This window comes from Haliaeetus leucocephalus, unplaced genomic scaffold (assembly GCF_000737465.1).
Source record: "Haliaeetus leucocephalus isolate CR32 unplaced genomic scaffold, Haliaeetus_leucocephalus-4.0 Scaffold164, whole genome shotgun sequence".
NCBI lineage: Eukaryota > Metazoa > Chordata > Aves > Accipitriformes > Accipitridae > Haliaeetus > Haliaeetus leucocephalus.
The window spans coordinates 2,940-22,506 of record NW_010972600.1 but is presented as its reverse complement, the minus strand read 5'-3'; the positions used below and the strand labels follow the sequence as shown (position 1 = coordinate 22,506).

Sequence of the window (19,567 nt, the reverse complement as noted above, 5' to 3'; positions counted from 1 at the left end):
CGCTCCGCGCAGGCTCGGAGAGGAGGGCGACAACGAGCAAGGGGGAGGGGCAAGGCGGGGCCTGGAAGGAAACTTGAATGACAACTCTTGCGCAGGCGCAGACGGCGTCGCCCGCATTCAAGGACGGCTCGCGAGCTCTCGCGCATGCGTCCGAGGGCCGAAACAGACTGCGGTTGCGCATTTGCGGTGAGGCAGTGAAAGGAACTAGTGCGCATGCGTACCCGCAATTGCCTGCGCCAGACCGGGGAGGTCTATCTGCGCATGTGCACAGGTCTTTCGGCCCTTCTGGTCAACGCGCGTGCGGGTTGCCGTTCCTTTCCTCCCCTCCCCTCCCCTTTTCTCTTCGGCGTGTCTCGTTTTTGCCACCATTTTGTGGTGCAGCTGCGGCTTTTCGCCGTGGTTTTTATCCCGCCGTGCTCCGTGCGTGCGAGTCGAAACAACGGCCCTATGGCGGAGAGTCAGTTAGCGGCCGGGCAGGGAGAATCTGCGTCCCTGGGTGGGTCTGGAGTCTCCAGTTCGGAGTCTGAAAACCGGCGGCGGCTGAGCGAGCTGCGCGTGATAGACTTGAGGGCTGAACTCAAGCGCCGCAATTTGGACAGCAGTGGAAACAAGAGCGTCCTCATGGAGCGGCTCAGGAAGGTGAGCAGGGAGACGCGCTGGGGCTACCTGAGGGGGAGGCGTAGCCGGCGCCTGCGCCACTCTAGCCCGCCAGGCGCTGTTGAGGAAAATGGCGCCAAACGGCTGTAGAGCGGAGGGAATGGGGCTGCGGGGACCAGGGGGCGTGCGCCGGGCTCTGGGGGTGGTTCCGTGGAGCCTGCCAGGCCCAGTGCGAGCATTCCGTGCGTGGCGACCGTGGCCCCGTACTTGGCCGTCCCAGGCTCGCCCCTGAGACCTCCGGTCTTGGGTAGTAGCGGTGGGGTGCATGTGTCGGAGTCTGGCGTTTCCATCGATGCAGCGAGCCCCCTCCGATTTCCTAGACCTGCACAGCACAGCGTGTCTGCCGTGGCACTCGGCCCAAGTGTTTCTAGCCTCATGCCTCACTGGGCTTTCCGCCATGCATTGAGCTCCTGGATTTACAGTTCTATACACTGTCTGTTAAGCTTTTTGCTGCATACTGATTTTTTTTCTGGCTTTCTAGCTGGTAGCCTGTACACTGTATCCTCATCAGAATGTTTGGTATGTTAGTAGCATGCAGACTGCCTTCATTGAACTGATGCTTTCTGTCTCCTAGATCTGAGGTTCTTACTCTGTCACAACGCCCCAGGTATCTGCACTGTTGCAAATGCTGTAGGATAGAGTTTTTTTTGTCTATAGGTTACGCTGCTGACAGCTTTCCAGAAACTTTACACCAACATGTTACTGTTTACTGTGTGCTTGTTGATTTGATCTGGTGGTCTTTGGTTTGTATATTCAGTTGCTGCTGTCTAATTCAAAGCACTAGATTCTTGTTGCTGTATTTTTCTGCCTCTGGTGTCCAGCTCTTAAACTCAACAGAAATGCACAGATGGCATTTTTATGTCTGTCTTGATATCTATCTTTATCTTTTCCCCTTAATAGGCTATTGAGGAGGAAGGGGGGAATCCTGATGAAATTCCAGTGGTTTCAGAAAATATCATGAAGAAAACTCCAAAAAGAAGCAGCAAAGGTACAGGGCAGTTAGAGAGGATCTCCACCCTGTCCCCTTTGAGTTTTCTAGCAACTTTTACTCATGAAATGGAACTTTGCTAATCTTTCTTCTGAAGTCTGCTTTTTCTTTTGGAAAAGTGCTTGGTTTAATTTTGGCACTGTTGCTGAATGTTTTGCAGTCCCAAAGCTATAGCTAACGTTACTTGTCTGAGCCAGATTTGGGTAAAACTGGTTCTCTGGAAGAAATCAAGCACAGTTGAATCTTCTAGGGGTGGGTGGTATGGTATTAAACTTAACGGTCACTTACAGAACTTCATGTAATGTAATAAGGCAGGAATTGGTCCACTCAAAGGATCTGTAGGTTTGTTCTCAGAGTTCCCTGAAATTTGTAGCAGGCATTACTAAGTAATGCTGAAGCCACAGCAGTGTTTTTAAAATAGATAATTGTTTTTTTACGTGTCTGTACCTTTACTTTTGAGAAATGCAAAGGGTTTTTTTTTTTTGAGGTAGAAATGCAGAGTTTCTAGCAAATTCAAAATAACCTCTGTAGTGTCTTATGCTTATGCTTCATAGCAAATAGCAGTCTCATTTTTCTCTCCAGAAGGCTAGTTTTTAATCAATATCTGAAATTGGATGTGTTTTTAAGGCTTTCACTATGCATCATTTTTCTTATGGTGAGACATAGTCTTACATAATTCTTATTTTTAAAAAATAACTGCTATTTTTTCTGAAATTACTTAATTAGCACAGTTTGATCTTTGTCATCAAATAATGTTGAAACTTACTTTTGTATTAGAGCTGAGCAGAATAACTAGTTTAGATGAAGGATTTTAATTAAATTACTCATTTTGATTTACAGAAAAAGTAAATTTGCGAGATGAAGCTTGAATGTTTTGCCAACTAATTTGTTTCACCCAGATTTTTGTCATTGCACCCAATTTGGAGTGATACTACATTTGCTTGCAAACTAAAATGTGAAATCTTAACTGGAAGGAGAACAAATGTCACAACTGTGGGTAAAAGTAGAGAGGTCTTTGGTAATAACGTTCATTTGCAAATCTCAGAAGAAGACCTCACTTTTAGTGTTGGGATGGAAATAGATGAGATGTTCCCCTTAGCTCTAAACCCCTTTTCCCTTTTTTATTGTAATGTGCTTGTAGTTTTTGAGGAAAATAACGTTGATAAAAGATGAAAAAACAACTTAGAGCTAAGTTTGAGGAGTTACTATTTGGTGCTGAAATGAGCATACTGTTTTCTGTAATGTCAGTTCTGATATGTGTCCAGCTGGTGAGTGGAGCACTGCAGTAATGCTTAACATGTACAGCAGGTTTTTTTCATTGTTTTGTGTTGGGTTTTTCGTTTGGTTGCTGTTTTTCTTTTTTCTTTCTAGTAAATGTCTAAGGAAATGAAGGGTTGAGATAATAAATTACTGCAATCTCAGCTGAGCCAGTTGTTCTGGGGAGTGCACAGCGGTGCTTCCTGAACTCATGACAGACCTCAGACTGTAGCATGGTTCTCAGTTACTGAACTGGGATGGTATATGAACACTCAGTTGTGGAAAATAAGGAAAAAGCAGATAACTAAACTGAATGGAATACCAACTCTGATGAAAAAATAAAACTTGAAGGATACATATTGTTACCTTCTTTTCATAATGTTGTTAGGACGTAGACCAGATGAAGAGGGAGTAGAAGATAATGGCCTGGAAGAGGATTCGGGAGATGGACAGGTATGTGAGGCTGTGTTTGAAGCAAAGTAATGATAGCATTGCTTTCAAGTTACAATGACTATTATATATACTTTTTTTCTTTTTACAGGAGGATATTGAAGCAAGTTTGGATAACTTGCAGGATATTGACATGATGGATATTAGTGTGTTAGATGAAGCTGAAATAGATAATGGCAATGCGGTAGATTGCGGAGAGGAGTACAGTGCTGATAATATTCTTGACTCACTGTCTGATAGTAAAGAAAATGCTGATGCAGAAGTGAAAGAACTTCCAGATCAGCCTACAGAATATGCTGTAGGTAACTTGGAGGCATCCCCACAGTTTTCAGAAATTAAAGAAGAATCAAGAGAAATACCAGTAGTGATGGTATGCATCTCTTATGTGTGTGGAATCAGATTCTTTTTTACTTTTTTAAATTTTTCTTTTTTTAATTAAATAGCAAAACAGTAGCTAAAGAGTATTTGAAACAATTTTGGGCTCTACCAGTTCTCATGGTCATTGCTTTTTCTTCTTTTACATATTTGTGGAAATAGCATTCTTGATTTTTAAAATGCTTAGATGTTGTTTCTACACATGTGACTGTACAAGTTAATAGTAATCCAGAAAGTATTTGTTTTAATCATGCTTTGAAGTCTCTGCTTCATCTTATGTTTACATTCCCATTTTCATATCTTTGTTTAGGAGGACATGTGAGGCATACAAATGCTGTAGCCTTATTTACTTCAGCTGAACAGCAACATTCTGGGAAATATATTCTAGGTTATTTTTTTGTTAAGATAGGATCTTGCAGTTACTCAGTTGTTGAAAGTATTTTTATGTTGGCTTTCTGTGTTTGGCTGCTGCACTGCTTATATGACACTGACCATCTGGGCTAGAAGATAATTTTTTTTTTTCCCCAAAGTCAAGTGTTTATCTCCTGAAAGGTACAACAAAGCATTTGAAGAAAGAAAGTTATTTCTGCCCCATCTGATAGGGAAGTGTAGCTCTTTGTTGTGTATGCACATTGTGTCATCAGTCTGGACTACAAGATTCTAAAGTTGGGTGGTGTCCCCGTCCCCCCCCAAATCTGAAACTTGCAGAAATAAGCTTAACGCCCTATCCCCAACCATATCCCTGCCCCACACAGGTCAAATAGAAATACCTAGAAAGTAGTTTTTTTCTGTGACTAAATTACCGGAGTCCAGGTCAGCTCTTGTGGTCCTCTTTTATCAGTAAAGGAAACAGTTATTGAGTCCCATAGACTTTTTGGCTCTATGTTGTTGCTGTAAAAAACAAAGAAAGAGTTAGAGAAAGTTTGCTGTTGGAATCACCATCCTTAAAAGATTTTTGTGAGCCGACCAACATAATTGAGAGGTAATGAGAAAGCTTAGTCAGTGGGGACTGGGAAGAGGCATGGGGATCATTGGTCAGTTTTTACCCTTATTAGTTGTTTTGGATGCTAGGTATATTTGCTTAATATTGGTTGCCAGTGAAAACAAAATCTTTGATTTCTCATTCAGGTTTCATTCACAATACCATTCTTTTGTAGATAACAAAACGTCTTCTGTTTACTTTTTAAAGGTAGAAGTTGAAGATGTTGGAAACAGTTTAGAGGCTTCTTCATCTGATTTAACCATAATAAAGGTAAATGGTAACCAGCTTTTCTTTACAAACAAAAAGGCATAAAATATGCCATATAAACTCTATGGTGAAACACTATATGTACATGTAGTACATAGTAGGTGCATTATTCTGCAAAGAATAGGAGCTAATACCTTTCTAATTATATGGACAAAGACATACGTATCTGTCAGGTTATATATATTTATATATATATATGGTGTATATATCATACTGAGTTGGGGTGGTAGATTGGATTCTTCCTATCTGTTGTATAAACCAACTCAGTGCCTTACATTATATAGAGTTTCCATTAAAGATGTACATATCGTATGTTGACAAGAAAGCTGAAACTGATCTATTCCTGAAATACTGGCCTTGTTTCCAGATCACTCATGGTAAGTTAAGGACACTTGTAGGTCCAGGTGAAGCTGGTGTTTCTGTCGATCCTGTTTTCAGAAAGCAGACTTCATGAAGTAGACTTTAGAGAAGGATAACATGAAGATAAGCTTTGCTGTATGCTGCTTACATTTATTGATTTATTTACCCATGTGAGTGTGTACTGTGTGTTCAACAGGTGTCTGAATTTGAGAAATACTGAAGTTTTTACACATTTTGTAAAACTTGGAAGACATTAAAAAGTAATGTTAAACCTTCTTGTGAGAAATTTATTTAAAATTCAATGTTTTCAAAGCTGAAATAGGCTAAATTATGGTAATTCTTTTCCTAAATTCTCTCCTATCTTGGGGGGATGAGAGGTGTCATTCAGAATAACATCTTGACTTCTTATGAAATAGTGATATTTCTCCTTTTTTTAATCTTTTTCACTGCAGGAACTTGAAGAGTTACCTTTGGAGCCAGGTACTGTTTTATTGTTCTTGTGTTTTTGTTGGTGTGGTTTTTTTTTTTTTTTTTGGTTTTTTTTAAATTAAAAAAAAAAAAAAAAAAAGTCCTGGGCATTGAAAGCGTTTCATTCTTCATTTAATTCTTTTTGTGTCCCTGGTTGTTTTGGTTTCTTGTTTGGTTTTTCTTTTTTAAATGCGTTGCTGTAGTGTACGTTATTATGGTGGACAGTCCAGGTCATGTAGGGTCATAGAGATTGGAAACCCAGTCATATCACCAGATCTGTGAATAACTGCTTTTTTGAAAATATGTATTTAATGTGATGAAATGGTTCCATAGGACTGTTACTGACAGTGGATTTAAGGAATGAGCCTTAAAGATGTAAAGGTTCTGAAAACAGATCTTGTGATATCACACTGTACTGTAGTTCTATAAATATAAATACAGGAGCGTAGGTAATACAAAACTTTGGTAAGAACAGAAATTAAAGAGTGACTGGACTTCTGAAGAAGGAATACACCGTCATCACAGGAATTTTCTACAGATCCTATTCACTTTCTGGACTGCAAACGCACTCATGCACCATCAGAAGATGCCCAGTTCTCATGTTGCACTGTCTGCTAAAAGAACTTCACAGAAATTTGGAAATTGAACTCTCACTGCCTTGATACGTTCAGTTAAGCATCTCGGACTCTGGAAGCTAACTAGAGAAGAAACAGAGCTGAACGATTTCATGAAGAATATCAAGGATCAGCCAGAAGGTTTTTGTTAAATCTGTGGGGGCATTTTTCTTCCCTGTTAACATTTTAGGGCTGATTTGGTAGTTTGTCAGAGAGCGGTTAGCGTAGTACTTTTAACACTGTGTACACTAGGGTTTTCCAATCTCTGTGTAGCTTAGAAGTTCTCTTGGTGTTAGTGTGGCAGCCATGCCAGTTCCACATTTGTGATTGCTGTATTTCCCTGGTGATTAAATCTTGTGCCATTCTATTCCTGTTAAATCCGTAGAAAATGAGAAAATACTCGACATTTTGGGGGAAACTTGTAAATCTGAACTACTTAACGAAGAAACTTCTGAAGCGGAGCGGCCACATGCACAGGAAGCAAGTAACGTGGTGCCAGGCAAGAGGCTAGCGGAGGAAGAGGACGCTCTTGCTGCCGCTCAGTTGGAGGAAGATGCTTTAGATTTGGACAGCAAATCGGCACAAGCTATGGCAAGGAAGGAAGCAAAGCGTTTAGTTGTAGCAAAAGGGGAGACAAGTGAACAGACAATAGAGGAAGAGAAACCGGACTCTGAATCTTTAGTAGTAGAGACCCTAAGCGATCAGAGTAGCAAACGCTCCCAAGGCCTGGAAGCCTCTAGTGGGGAAACAGCGGAAAAAGGCGCAGGTCCTGAAGCCAAAGGTAGCAAAGAAGATGCCAAGAAAACAGAAGACAAAGCTAATTCTGAGGAATCCCCTGCTACTAAAGAGTCCTCAACCAGTGAGGGCGGTGATCAGAAAAAGAGGTTTGTTTTTTCTCCGTTATAGACCAGATGCTATCTTTTTTTCATTGGTCCTTAAGTGATGCGAATAAGCTGTTTCCTTCAATTGGCCACCGAGACTGATGAAATTGTAGCCTATTGCTAAAGAGTCTGTTTTATTTCTCCATGTGCAGATATTTTTATTTTTTTTTAAACACAGAGGGTTTGATTTCTTTCCTTCCTCAACCTTCAAAGGTTGTTTTCTTAAATTACTCTTATTTCTGTCATCTGCAAAACAGAATTGTCTGTTTAAGGATATGAATCCCATATTTCCTGTCACTCTTCTATAAATTTGCAAAGATAGAGTTTATTTCAGAACTAATTTACTGGTAGGTATCCAATTTTAGTGCACAATCTAAAATTAATGTTCTTTTTGCATATGATTGGTTGAATAACGTGGTGTTTTGTCTTTAGCCCTGTTGAGGAGGACAGAGATACAAAGATAATCTCAAAAGATGAGAAAGGTATGTTTCTTTTCAAAAAACTGTACAAATGAATTGGAAAAAATGTTACGGGGTCAAATCTAACCATTACTTGTGGGTCAGTTGTAGTAAGTAACCATTCAAAGGAGTGACTGGGGTAATAGTTCTGCTCACTTTTTGACTTGCCTTTCTTGCTTTGCTTATTTTTTGTGTCTTAAGTTCCTAAGCATGCATGTGTCTTCACTGTAGTCATTACATTGGAGTCCCACTAGCTTTGTGAATGGTGATAGGTACCAGCAAGACCAGGATTTGTCTGAAAAATCTCAACAGATGCCTAAGTCTATAGGTTTATACTCTGTGTGGCAATTCTGGTGGGGACTGTTAATTTGGTGAACCCTCAATGCAGTTGTGACATAGGCCTTCAAAGCATGAATTGTAAATTTCAGTTCATGTAATTTCTGTAACCTTATTAACTGTCGAAGTTGGTTTTTTTTTTTTTTTAAAAAGTCTCTTGTGAATTAACATTTAATATTGTATAATTCTCATAAGTGATTGAAATGTTGGAAGACAATATGTAGATGAAAACTCATTAAGACTATTCAAATGCGCATCAAGTATGGAGTTCAGAAGTTAATTTTTGCAGGCTGCAATATGTCTATTTCAAAATTGAAAGAGGTAGAGGTAGAATTGCATTTGAAGAACTTTATGAAGGAAAAAAAAGGGGGTTATAGGGCAATTACTTTTTCACTGTTGCATTCTTGTGCTACATAGGTTTTTATGTTTGGCTTTTTTGTACCTTAGGCCGTGCGGGTAGTGGTTCTGGCAGAAATTTGTGGGTTAGTGGACTTTCATCCTCTACTAGAGCTACAGACTTGAAGAATCTTTTCAGCAAGTATGGAAAGGTATGTAGTGGATATGTAAATTAACAAACCATTTTATCAGTTTAAAAGGATGACCTTAAATTTAGATCTTATTTTTCCTAATAAAAAACAGGGTAGGCTAAGCACTTAACTTTGTGTTCTTTTGAAACTGTACCTGAAAGTAGCATACTTCCTAAAGAACGTTGTCTGCAATGGAGGGGGGGGGGCAGGTGGGCAGGCAGAAATCTGGATTTTGGAGAATCTCTGTCCAGATATGTGTAAAAATGAGGCAATTCTCGACAGGAGAGACTGGTGGGTCGTCATCTAGTACGCTATAGTCTAATTATACCTCTTGGGTGTCCAGTGATAGTTAATGCTGTATTAAACTGTTTCATTTCAAGGGGTATTCCTTTGAGAAATCTAGCTTTTGAGGGCAGTCTTCCATTTGTTCTTCAGTGCCAGCTAGGATATGAGACCAGAAGTTGTGGAAGGGAACTCTTTCCATGACCAGCTCCCCTTCCTCCTAATAAATTTCTGAATGTAATATAAATATGCCTCTGTGCTGTCAGAGATCATCATCTGTGGATAAAAACTAGCAGAGGTGTCCTGTAAGAAAAGACAAAGTGGTGGTAGGATTTTTTTAATTATTACTACACCCCTCCTGCTGTGGTGGTTGACCCTAGCTGGATATCAGGTGCCCACTAAAGCTGCTCTATTGCTCCCCCTCCTCAACTGGACAGGGGAGAGAGAATATAACAAAAGGCTCGTGGGTTGAGATAAGGACAGGGAGAAATCACTCAGCAATTACTGTCACGGGCAAAACAGACTCAACTTAGGGAGAATTAACTTAATTTATTGCCAATCAAACCAGAGTAGGGTAGTGAGAAATAAACCCAAATCTTAAAACACCATCACCCTCACCCCTCCCTTCTTTCCGGGCACAGCTTCACTCCCAAATTGTCTACCTACCCCACCCCCAGCAGCACAGGGGGACGGGGAATGGGGGTTACGGTCAGTTCATCACACGTCTCTGCTGCTCCATCCTCTTCAGGGGCAGGACTCCTCACACTCTTCCCCTGCTCCAGCATGGGGTCCCTCCCATGGGAGACAGTTCTCCATGAACTGCTCCAGCATGGGTCCCTTCCACAGAGCTGCAGTCCTTCAGGAGCACACTGCTTGGGCATGGGTCCCCCATAGGGTCACAAGTCCTACCAGAAAACCTGCCCCAACATGGGCTCCTCTCTCCATGGGTCTGCAGGTCCTGCCAGGACCCTGCTCCAGAGCCAGCTTCCCATGGGGTCCCAGCCTTCTTTGGGCATCCACCTGCTCCAGCATGGGGTCTTCCATGGGCTGCAGGTGGATATCTGCTCCACCATGGACCTCCATGGGCTGCAGGGGGACAGCCTGCCTCACTGTGGCCTTTACCATGGGTTGTAGGGGAACCTCTGCTCTGGTGCCTGGAGCAACTCCTCCCTCTCCTTCTTCACTGACCTTGGTATCTGCAGGGGCGTTTCTCTTATGTGTTCTCACTCCTCTCTCTGGCTGCAGTTTCTCTGCTGCAGTAACATTTTTTCCCTTCTTAAATATGTTATCACATAGGCACTACCACTGTTGCTGTTTGGCTTGGTCTTGGCCAGCAGTGGGTCCGTCTTAGAGCCGGCTGCTATTGGCTCTGTTGGACATAGGGAAAACTTCTAGCAACTTCTCACAGAAGCTACCCCTGTAGCCCCCCCGCTACCAAAACCTTGCCACACAAACCCAATACATCTGTATATATATGTCTTCCTTAAGTTAGTGACCTGATCAGCAAATTGAAGATGAATTTTCTGAGCTGGTTATTATGGCGGTCTCTTTTTCAGCAGAGCTGTATCAACAATCTGTTCCACAATCAGATTTATCTGTTTCATGGAATTTTGTGTTTGTTTTATACTCTTCAGAACACATGCGGAATAATCTTAAATTTGAACCTTTTCAGCTGTGTTTGTATTGCTGTTGACTTGGGTGTAAAAGCTGTTCACATCATATTCTGTGAAATAGTCTTTAGCAAGGCACTTCTAGAACACGGTTGGCCCAACAGTGTAGAGGTCAAGTTAAAATGATAACCCTTCCTTTGCTGCCTGTCAGATGAGCCTAGCAATGTTGTCTTCTGAGAGTGCTGATGGAATGTTGTGTGCTGAGCGTATATATTTCCTTTTAAAAGTGGATTGGTGCTATACTGCGTGGTACTGGTAGACAGAGTTGCTCAAATGGTGATTAAGTTAGAATTTATTTGGCAACAGATCTGCAAACAGAGTAATTTTTTTCCCAAGGTGGTCGGTGCAAAAGTAGTGACAAATGCTCGCAGTCCTGGTGCTCGCTGTTATGGCTTTGTTACAATGTCAACATCTGAGGAAGCCACTAAGTGTATTAATCATCTCCACAGAACAGAGCTGCATGGAAAAATGATTTCTGTGGAAAAGGTAAGTGGTAGCTATTCTGTGAGAGTGTAATGAAAATAAAAGTGTGCAAGTTTAATGTCTGTCTCTTCTTATAAAAATATTTTTGGCTAAAATTCTAGGCAAAAAATGAACCAGCTGGGAAAAAGCCTTCAGACAAAAAGGAAGGTGAAGCAAGGAAGGAAAAAGACAGGCACCATTCTGCAGAGTCCAAATCTGAGAAGTAAAGTGTTTTTTTGGTATTTCTCTACGTTTAAAGGCCATGCATTTGAAATGCAGCCACGTGACCAAAGTGAACAGTAACTGTAATAAATCTTGATTTGCCACTTCATACTGCATCTGAAATAGGAGTAATACTTGAAAATTTTGAATTAGTGATCTACAGCAGTAAGTGCTGCTTAATTGGCCCTCCGTTCAGAAATAAGGAGCTTTTCAGGGTTTAGTATCAAAACTTAGGAGATATCCAGTCAGCTGGTTTTTGGATAAACCGTTATTTTTATCAGAATCATTCGTCCTCTGATCTGACTCTGGCTTGGCCTGCTCTTTTAACTGACAGATATTTCCAGGATTTTGTCTGTTGTTTTGATAGACTGTTTACATGGTTAGTGAGTGATACATCAATATTTGTTTTTCAAGTGGTCTGTTGCTTTTGAAAGAGGCATTTTGCTTTACTACGTTTAGTTTAGTCTTAAAATTTTAAAAGATTTGACAAAGGAGATGCTTTGGCAGGCTAGCCTGCTTGCATCAGGTGTTTAAGGTATTTGTGTACAAAAGCTCTTCTCGTGGAGCTTGACCTCTGCCTGGGTGGGCCCTCTTCCCCCTATGCTAAGCAGGAACTTTACTTATAGGCAGAACAGAAGACTTGACTTCTAGCACTTGAAGTCTCCAAATATTCAGAAGTATTATCTGTTGGTTCTCACTTTTGGTCAGCTTTAGCTTAGTATTGGTTGCTACTCTTAATCGTGCATACAAGTATGCATTGGCTTCAGCACAGCAGCATGGAAGGTATTGGGAGTGGGCTTTTGAGAGTATTTTCCAGAGGGTTTTGAGGGTTTTTTTTGACATGATTTGCTTGATCAGAGTAGTTATATAGCACTTTTTGTTAGGTTCTCTATTAAAGCAAAGTTTACCTGTAGGTCTGTTGGTATTAAGAAGGAGGAGAAGACTGACAAAAAAGATGATGCTAAGAAATCAGAAAAAGATGGAAAAGACGAAAAAGAAGGAAAAGAGAAAGATGAACAAAAGGCTGGATCCTCTGATAGATCTAGGGCAAGCAAATCAGGTAATTCTAGCTGCCTTTCAGAAATGTTTTCAAGGATACTTGTTTTTTAAAACAAATTTAAAAAAATGGTACAAAGAGTATAAGAGACTGTGACAAAGCTACTTTATATCCAAAAAAATGTCCTTTATCAGCTAAGTAGGAAATGGAAGAACAAGCATAAATATTCAGAATTGTGGCTGATTAGAAGACTTCAGCTTCTGCAAATCTCAGTGTTCTTATTAGATGTGATTCATAGTTCAGTAAAAAGACCATGAAGTGTACTTAGGAATACTGAGGTTTTCCTGGTGAACAAAAAACAACACCAGAAAATACCTTGAAAACTTTTTTTTCTGACATGGAACACTAGTTACTTAGCAACAAAGTTTTCATAATTATGGATCTTGAAATACTCAAAATGGTAGACTCTGAGTTCTGTGGAACTATCACTGGTTTAGACCTGACACAGTGTGCAGTTCTGTGTGCTTTTTTTTTTTCCTCTCCACTGTGGCAAAGGGATGTATTTTGCAGACAGAAGAATGACATTAAATTTGCTTTCTTTTAACTGTCATTCCTGCCAGAAAACACTACTGTAATTTTGTGATATTACTGCCCCCATCCCCAACTTGGCCAAATCTTGGTAAGCTATTTAAATCATAAATGTATTCTTTCATAAATTATTTAAAAGCTCAATAAAATAACTTTTTGCTGCTTAGTTTCCTGACTGTTTTATATCTCGCAAGAATTTTTGAATGTCTTGTGTATTACTTATTCTTGGATGTATTTTATTTTCTAGCGAGTCGAGGAACCGAAAGGACAGTGGTAATGGATAAATCTAAAGGAGAACCAGTTATTAGTGTGAAAACTTCTACATCAAAAGAGAGGGTGAGTAAAACTTTCAGAGAAGTCTTTGTGTAAAAATAGGTGTCAAATAGCTTTCTATGCATGTAGTTGAAGGGGTTTTTTGCCTTGCATATTGGGAACAGTTATCCGTTTATCACTTTTTAGAAAGCATTAGGGTGTTAAGGATGCTGCAAAGGTAAATGCTTATGCTTCACCTTCTTTATAGTTTTTGTCACTGCGGTCCTAGTTGAAGTTGAGTTGCAATATGAAACTGGTGTTAAGATGATGTGTTTCCTCAAGCATGAGTGTGGTGACCGGTGACCTTTAAGTGGTGTATCATTTGCCACTGGTGCAAGTCAGATCATGTGCCCCTAGTATTTATATATATTTAAACTCTTTAGAAGTTCTACCCAAATTTAGGGTACTTTTCCCTGACCTACTTTTCCATGGAATTCCAGCATTGTTTACCTCTGGGAAGGTACAATAGCCTGTTTTGTTCAGGTTGGCATAACATAGGCCTTTTACCTAGGAATTTTAGCTAAAGATGCACTGTGTTCGACTAATTTATTGTTTTGATTTAACTCAGAGTACAAAAAGCCAGGATCGCAAATCCGAGAGCAAAGAAAAGCAAGATATTTTATCGTTTGATAAAATCAAAGAACAGCGAGAACGTGAACGTCAGAGACAGAGGGAGCGAGAAATCAGGGAAACGGAAAGACGCCGGTGGGTTTTCCTAGTTTTGCTCTAAATGTGGAATGGCATTTGGTTTTACTTCCCTTACCTGTGTTTTGAACAGGCTGCAAAGTAGTCTCCTGTTGGCCCTCCAACATCAGTGTCTCAGATCGATTTCGTACTAATCTATTGACAGAACAGACATAATGCCAAATTACAAAGTTTTTTACTACTGAAATCGATCTTCTCTAAGCCTATGATTTTTGGGAGACTTGTTGAATAATAACTCTTGTAGGTGCTTTCAGGTCTCATGTTCTAGTTGGATCAGATTTGAATTTCCATACTTGATTTTTGCCTGGAAGTTCGTAAATACTGTTTGTCAGACTTCTGTCTTGGGACATGCTGTGCTCTATGAACACGTTTCCAGAGCTGACTTAAGAGTAGATACCGTGTTAGTTATGCAGAATGCTTACCCTTGCTTCTTTCATCTGTAGGGACTTTTAATTTTTATTTTTTTTTCCCCCTCCCTAAACAAAGCAGCTGTGATTTAGTTGAGAAGAAATCATTTGCATTTAAGCAGGTAGTGGGAATAACATAGAAACTTGAAAAAGCAAACAAGAAACCCCAGCCAAAACAAAGAAGCAATAAAGCTTAGACTTAAGATTCTTAATCGAAAACACAATATCTCTTTGAATTAGAGAGAGAGAGAGACGGGAACGAGAACAGCGTCTTCAAGCTATTCATGAGCGGGATGAAAGACAGAGGCTCCAGAGAGAGCGAGAACGACTTGAATTTCAAAGGCAGCGTCTTGACAGAGAGCGGTTGGAGAGGGAGAGATTGGAGAGAGAAAGAATGCACATAGAGCAGGAAAGGAGACGAGAACAGGAACGAATCCAGCGAGAGAGGGAGGAGCTGCGACGACAGCAGGAACAGCTACGCTATGAACAAGAACGACGATCTGCCATGAGAAGGCCTTATGATCCTGACGGCAGGTAACGATAACTGCGATGAGATTCCAAACTCTTTGGCCCCATCCAGTTACAGATAGAGCATTTAAAAGCCTATGTAAATTGTGAGTACTCTTGGTAAAGCAGTCATGGGAGCTCACAACTGAAAGACTATTTACATGTTGCTTTTAACACTTTAATATTGATCTTCAGAAAGAGCAAGTGTCATACTCGTATACCTGCAAGCAGAATTTTATTACAGCATGTTTAAAATTCTTATTTCCCAAAGAAGAGTGGCCGAGAATAGAAACTGCATATTGACTCTAAAGCAGGATTGCTAGTGGAAACAAATACTCATTCTCTTCTCACATCAGCACATGCTGAGATTAAGCTTTTTGTGTAGTGTCGATACACCTAGCTTCCTCTGAAACATGATGCCCCCTAAACACACAAGGGTTTTTAATTATAAATCAAAAATAATTGTTTGGATAATTAGATTGAATGAGTTCTGATACCAAGAGAGCAGGAAAGGAAGATTGGTTTGAGATTACTACTAATCGTGACCTTCTTTGCAGGCGAGATGACCCATACTGGCCAGAGGCAAAGCGAATGGCAATGGATGATAGGTATCATTCTGAATTTAGTCGTCAAGACCGCTTCCACGACTTTGACCACAGGGATCGTGGCCGATACCAAGATCATTGTTTGGACAGGTCGGCAAGACAGTGTCTTTTCTTCCTATACCTGTATGGAAATTAGGTGTCTTTTTGTAGCTTACTGATGGCTTGAAGGGTGCCAAAAGAGAAGAGCGAAACAAATGGCCCTTGTGCCTTTCTCGTGTCTAATTTTATTATGTACTCGCAATCCTGTGTTTCTATAATTTATGGATATACCAGAAAGAGGCTGCATAAAGATTATAAGCCAAGTCCTAATGTAGTCTGCTGTGATGCTGAGGGAGATCCTGCAGCTTCTCTCGAGATGTATGGAAATCTGGTTTATGAATCCCTGTTCATTGGCCTAAGATTGAGCCATTTCCTTTTGCTTTAAAACTTTTCCTGCTTTGATTTTTGCAGCTTAGCTAGCACAGACTTTTAGTTCCACAGAATGCAGAAATACTTTCTGCATAGTGCTGTTGAGACTTCTGTGTTGCTCTCAAAGGATCTTTGGCAAAACCCATACTGCTTTGCTTGTGACTCATTTCTGATACTGGTAGGTTCACTCAGTATTCTCCCTTGGTACCACTGAGTACCTGACCATGACTCAGTGATGCCTTGCGTACCCATATTACAGCAATAGATGTTATTTTTATCTCTTTCTATCCTATGAAACAAAAACGCATTTGAATATCTTACCTCTGAACAGACATTGGGATTCAGATTTACAGCATAATGAAAATAAATTTTCATGCGCTATTTCATACAGATATCAGAATTATGATTACTGTGTTGGTTCAACTGAAACTTCTCTTTTTTTTTATTCCAGAAGAGACAGTTCAAGAGGAATACCAGATCGAGATGGGCAGGTGGGTTATACCCAAATAACCACTTCAGTTAAAAAGCCAAATAAACTGACCCCAAAGTGGAAAGAACACAGTGCACATGCTGCTTAGTTCTTAAATGCAACCACCACTGGGTTTAAACTGAACAGATGTTCAAGCAGCAACTGATTTTGCATGTTAATGTATGGAATGTAAGTTATTAAGTTATCCGCTTGCTAGGGCGGTAGCCACCGATTGGGGTGGGGGGGAAACCTCTGAGCGATGGGAGCTATGGAACAGCATCTTTTCAGGCTGGTACATGGCAATAAATTTTCTGGTTAACCATCTTAGCTGTCTGTATTGCATTAAGAGGTAGTTACTGTAGTGTCTTAACCTTAGCAAGGGATCCCTTCTCTGATGTTTATCTAAATGGTTTGTAGAATATAACTGGTGTCATAATGGGACAAGGCAGATGACTGTAAAAGGACAGGTGTGAAAACCAGTACCACACTGGTATACAAAACGTTTCATTTGTGAAGAGGTGGGAAGTAGGCAGATATTCTATGTAAAAATTAAAAATCTGGAGCCGGAATGTAAGCCTTAAACCCATCCCACCAAACAAGAAAAACCCATCCCACCAATGAGCGGAGTGGAATCTGTGCTGTGAAATAGAATAAATGCCTAGAGTGAACTGCGCACAGTAGCAACAATGGAACTAGTAAAAAATGAGACAGCTACTGTTTTATTTTCTGACAGCGTATAGAAAGGCAGCCTCTGAGGAGCTGAATTTTTGCAATCCTCAAAAGAAATCTTGTATTGATTCTTGGCATAACTCTGTACCATTTCCCTTCCAGCATTACCCAGATGAACGACACGGAGGGCCTGATCGTCACTCCCGGGATAGTTGGGCTGGCTATGGGTCTGACAGAAGAATGAGTGAAGGGAGAGGGATGCCTCCACAAACCCGGTTAGTGCATGTGAAATAAGGGAAGTGATTTGGTGGTTCTTAAAATTTTTAACTCTTCGTGAACCTTTGAAGGGTGATAACGGAAGCAGTTTGACAAGTGTGAATCCTCTTTCCAGATAGTTTCTTCGAGCATCTGGAAAAGCAAGGAATTCACACGTGTAGCTCCCCTGTGCATCAAGGGAATGGAGTGTTGTAGTGAGTAAAGTAGTGCTGCTCAGTTAGCTCAGCTCATAACTGTGGTTCCCTTGTAAATAACTTTCTTTTCTACAGATGAGATTCAGTCCTGTACCAGATGCACCAGTAATGCATACAAAAGTCTCATTTGTGGCTAGCAGTCAGGTTTTAAGGAAATTGAGTCAGAATCTCTGCAATTGTGGGCAACTGAGACTCATCTGGAATTGTAGTGTTTTTTCTTCAAACCAGCTGGTTGAGCTAGGCATATTCCAGATTCATAATGTTCAGCTCTACATTAATATACTAGAGGAATGGTGGTCAATGAATTGTTCCATGTTTGAGTATTTTAGTACGTTGCGATACTAATTATGTCTCTCTAGATCAGAAAAAGATGAGCTTTGTTGTGCGAAGGATGCTGTTCAGCAAGGTTCTCATTGTTTCTCTTTGACCAGTTTTTATTCCAATGATTGGGTGGCTATAGATACAGCTTGATTAACAATTTAATACACTTTTCTATGGGGTACGGTGTTTGGCTTTACCCTATGCTGCTAAATGGACAAGGGACACACCTAGAAGATGTTCTTTTATTTTTTTAAGAGATGGACGTGACTGGGGAGATCATGGTCGAAAGTTAGAGGGGCATCAAGATCGTTCATGGCAGGGAAATGTGGATGGAGGAATGATGGGACGGGATCATGAGAGATGGCAAGGTACACTTGCTGCTTACCAGTGTGATCGTGGTTTTTTCTATGAATTACTGCTGTTGAACTTCTAGCAGTAGTTAAAATTCCTATGGAGCTTTAACAGCATTACTGAGAAAGCAAATAAAATTCTGGGAACAAGGTGGCTTTTTTATTAGGAAAACACAAAAGTCTGTCTCTGTCTCTCTGTCTCTGTCTCTCTCTCTCTAAATTAGGTGGTGATAGAAGCATGCCTGGTCAGTCAGGACCAGGCCATGTGATGAATCGAGGAGGGATTTCGGGGTAAGAAGCTTTGTCAGAGTGCTTATGTTTTAATAATAGTTGACTGATCTGTATAAAAGAAGAAATTCCTGTGTCGATTGTGAAAAATAATACTTCCAGCTTCTACTTAACTATGGATTGGCAAGTAGAAAAAAAACCTAAGCAAACATCTTCTCTCAGTCACGGCAGTATGAATTTTTCTGGCCAATTTTCAATTTGTCTGGTCTTGTTTTTAGGCGCGGAGGGTTCACGCAAGTTGGAAACCAGAGCCAGATGATGCAGAGTAGCGGAATACAAGGAGTGTTTGCGGGTCAGGAGCGGACAAACAGGCCGGCTGAACCCCGTTTTACCCGCCGCTACTGAAAGCACTATATATATACATATATATATATTTTTTTTTTTTAATGCCAGATGACAATGTTGGTGAATTTTATTAACTGGGGTCACCTTGAATTTGTGATTACAAAAAGCAAGACTGCTGCTGCATTGTAGCCAAATATTATGTCAACTTGTTGATTTGGTTTCTTTTTTTTTGTAATAAACATGTTCTTGGTCAAACATCACTTAAAGTTTCTGTTAGTGAAACATTCCATTTTTCAAAAATAATAAAATCACTTTACGGCTACTAATTTCATGTGTCTAGAGTCTTTGGCAATATGCCTCTGTTGTGGTTTAACCCCAGCCAGCAACTAAGCACCATGTAGCCGTTCACTCACTCCTCCCCCCCCCCCGTGGGATGGGGGAGAAAATTGGGAAAAGAAGTAATACTCGTGGGTTGAGATAAGAACAGTTTAATAGAATAGAAAAAGAAGAAACTAATAATGATAACACTAATAAAGTGACAGCAGTAATAATAAAAGGGTTGGAATATGCAAATGATGCACAGTGCAATTGCTCACCACCTGCAGATAGATGCCCAGTTAGTCCCTGAGCGACAATCCCCCTGCCCTCGCTTCCCCCAGTTTATATACTAGATGTGACATCACATGGTATGGAATATGCTGTTGGCCAGTTTGGGTCAGCTTCCCTGGCTGTGTCCTGTGCCAACTTGCTGCGCCCCTCCAGCTTTCTCGCTGGCTGGGCATCAGAAGCTGAAAAATCCTTGACTTTAGACTAAACATTACTTAACAACAACTGAAAACATCAGTGTTATCAACATTCTTCTCATACTGAACTCAAAACATAGCACTGTACCAGCTACTAGGAAGACAACTAACTCTATCCTAGCTGAAA

General features: G+C 40.6%; 1 protein-coding gene across 3 annotated transcripts; it reads left to right on the top strand.

Moving 5' to 3' along the window:
* The first annotated feature begins 7 nt into the window (after positions 1-7).
* Positions 8-18,866, top strand: LOC104829057 (scaffold attachment factor B1-like). Of its 3 annotated transcripts, XM_010563080.1 has the most exons (21): positions 8-639; positions 1,558-1,645; positions 3,291-3,355; positions 3,444-3,722; positions 4,917-4,979; positions 5,789-5,816; positions 6,804-7,302; positions 7,732-7,781; positions 8,541-8,641; positions 10,909-11,058; positions 11,157-11,257; positions 12,171-12,316; positions 13,089-13,177; positions 13,722-13,858; positions 14,506-14,799; positions 15,330-15,467; positions 16,237-16,276; positions 17,086-17,198; positions 17,970-18,082; positions 18,289-18,355; positions 18,571-18,866. In XM_010563080.1, exons 1-21 carry the CDS (start codon positions 214-216, stop codon positions 18,695-18,697), a joined length of 3,114 nt encoding a protein of 1,037 aa, XP_010561382.1. In that variant the 5' UTR covers positions 8-213; the 3' UTR covers positions 18,698-18,866. The 3 variants fall into 3 exon arrangements, with proteins under 3 accessions (XP_010561382.1, XP_010561383.1, XP_010561384.1); XM_010563081.1 differs by lacking the exon at positions 18,289-18,355 and having other exon boundaries at positions 18,571-18,694; XM_010563082.1 differs by lacking the exons at positions 17,970-18,082; positions 18,571-18,866 and having other exon boundaries at positions 18,289-18,352.
* The last annotated feature ends 701 nt before the right edge of the window (positions 18,867-19,567 follow it).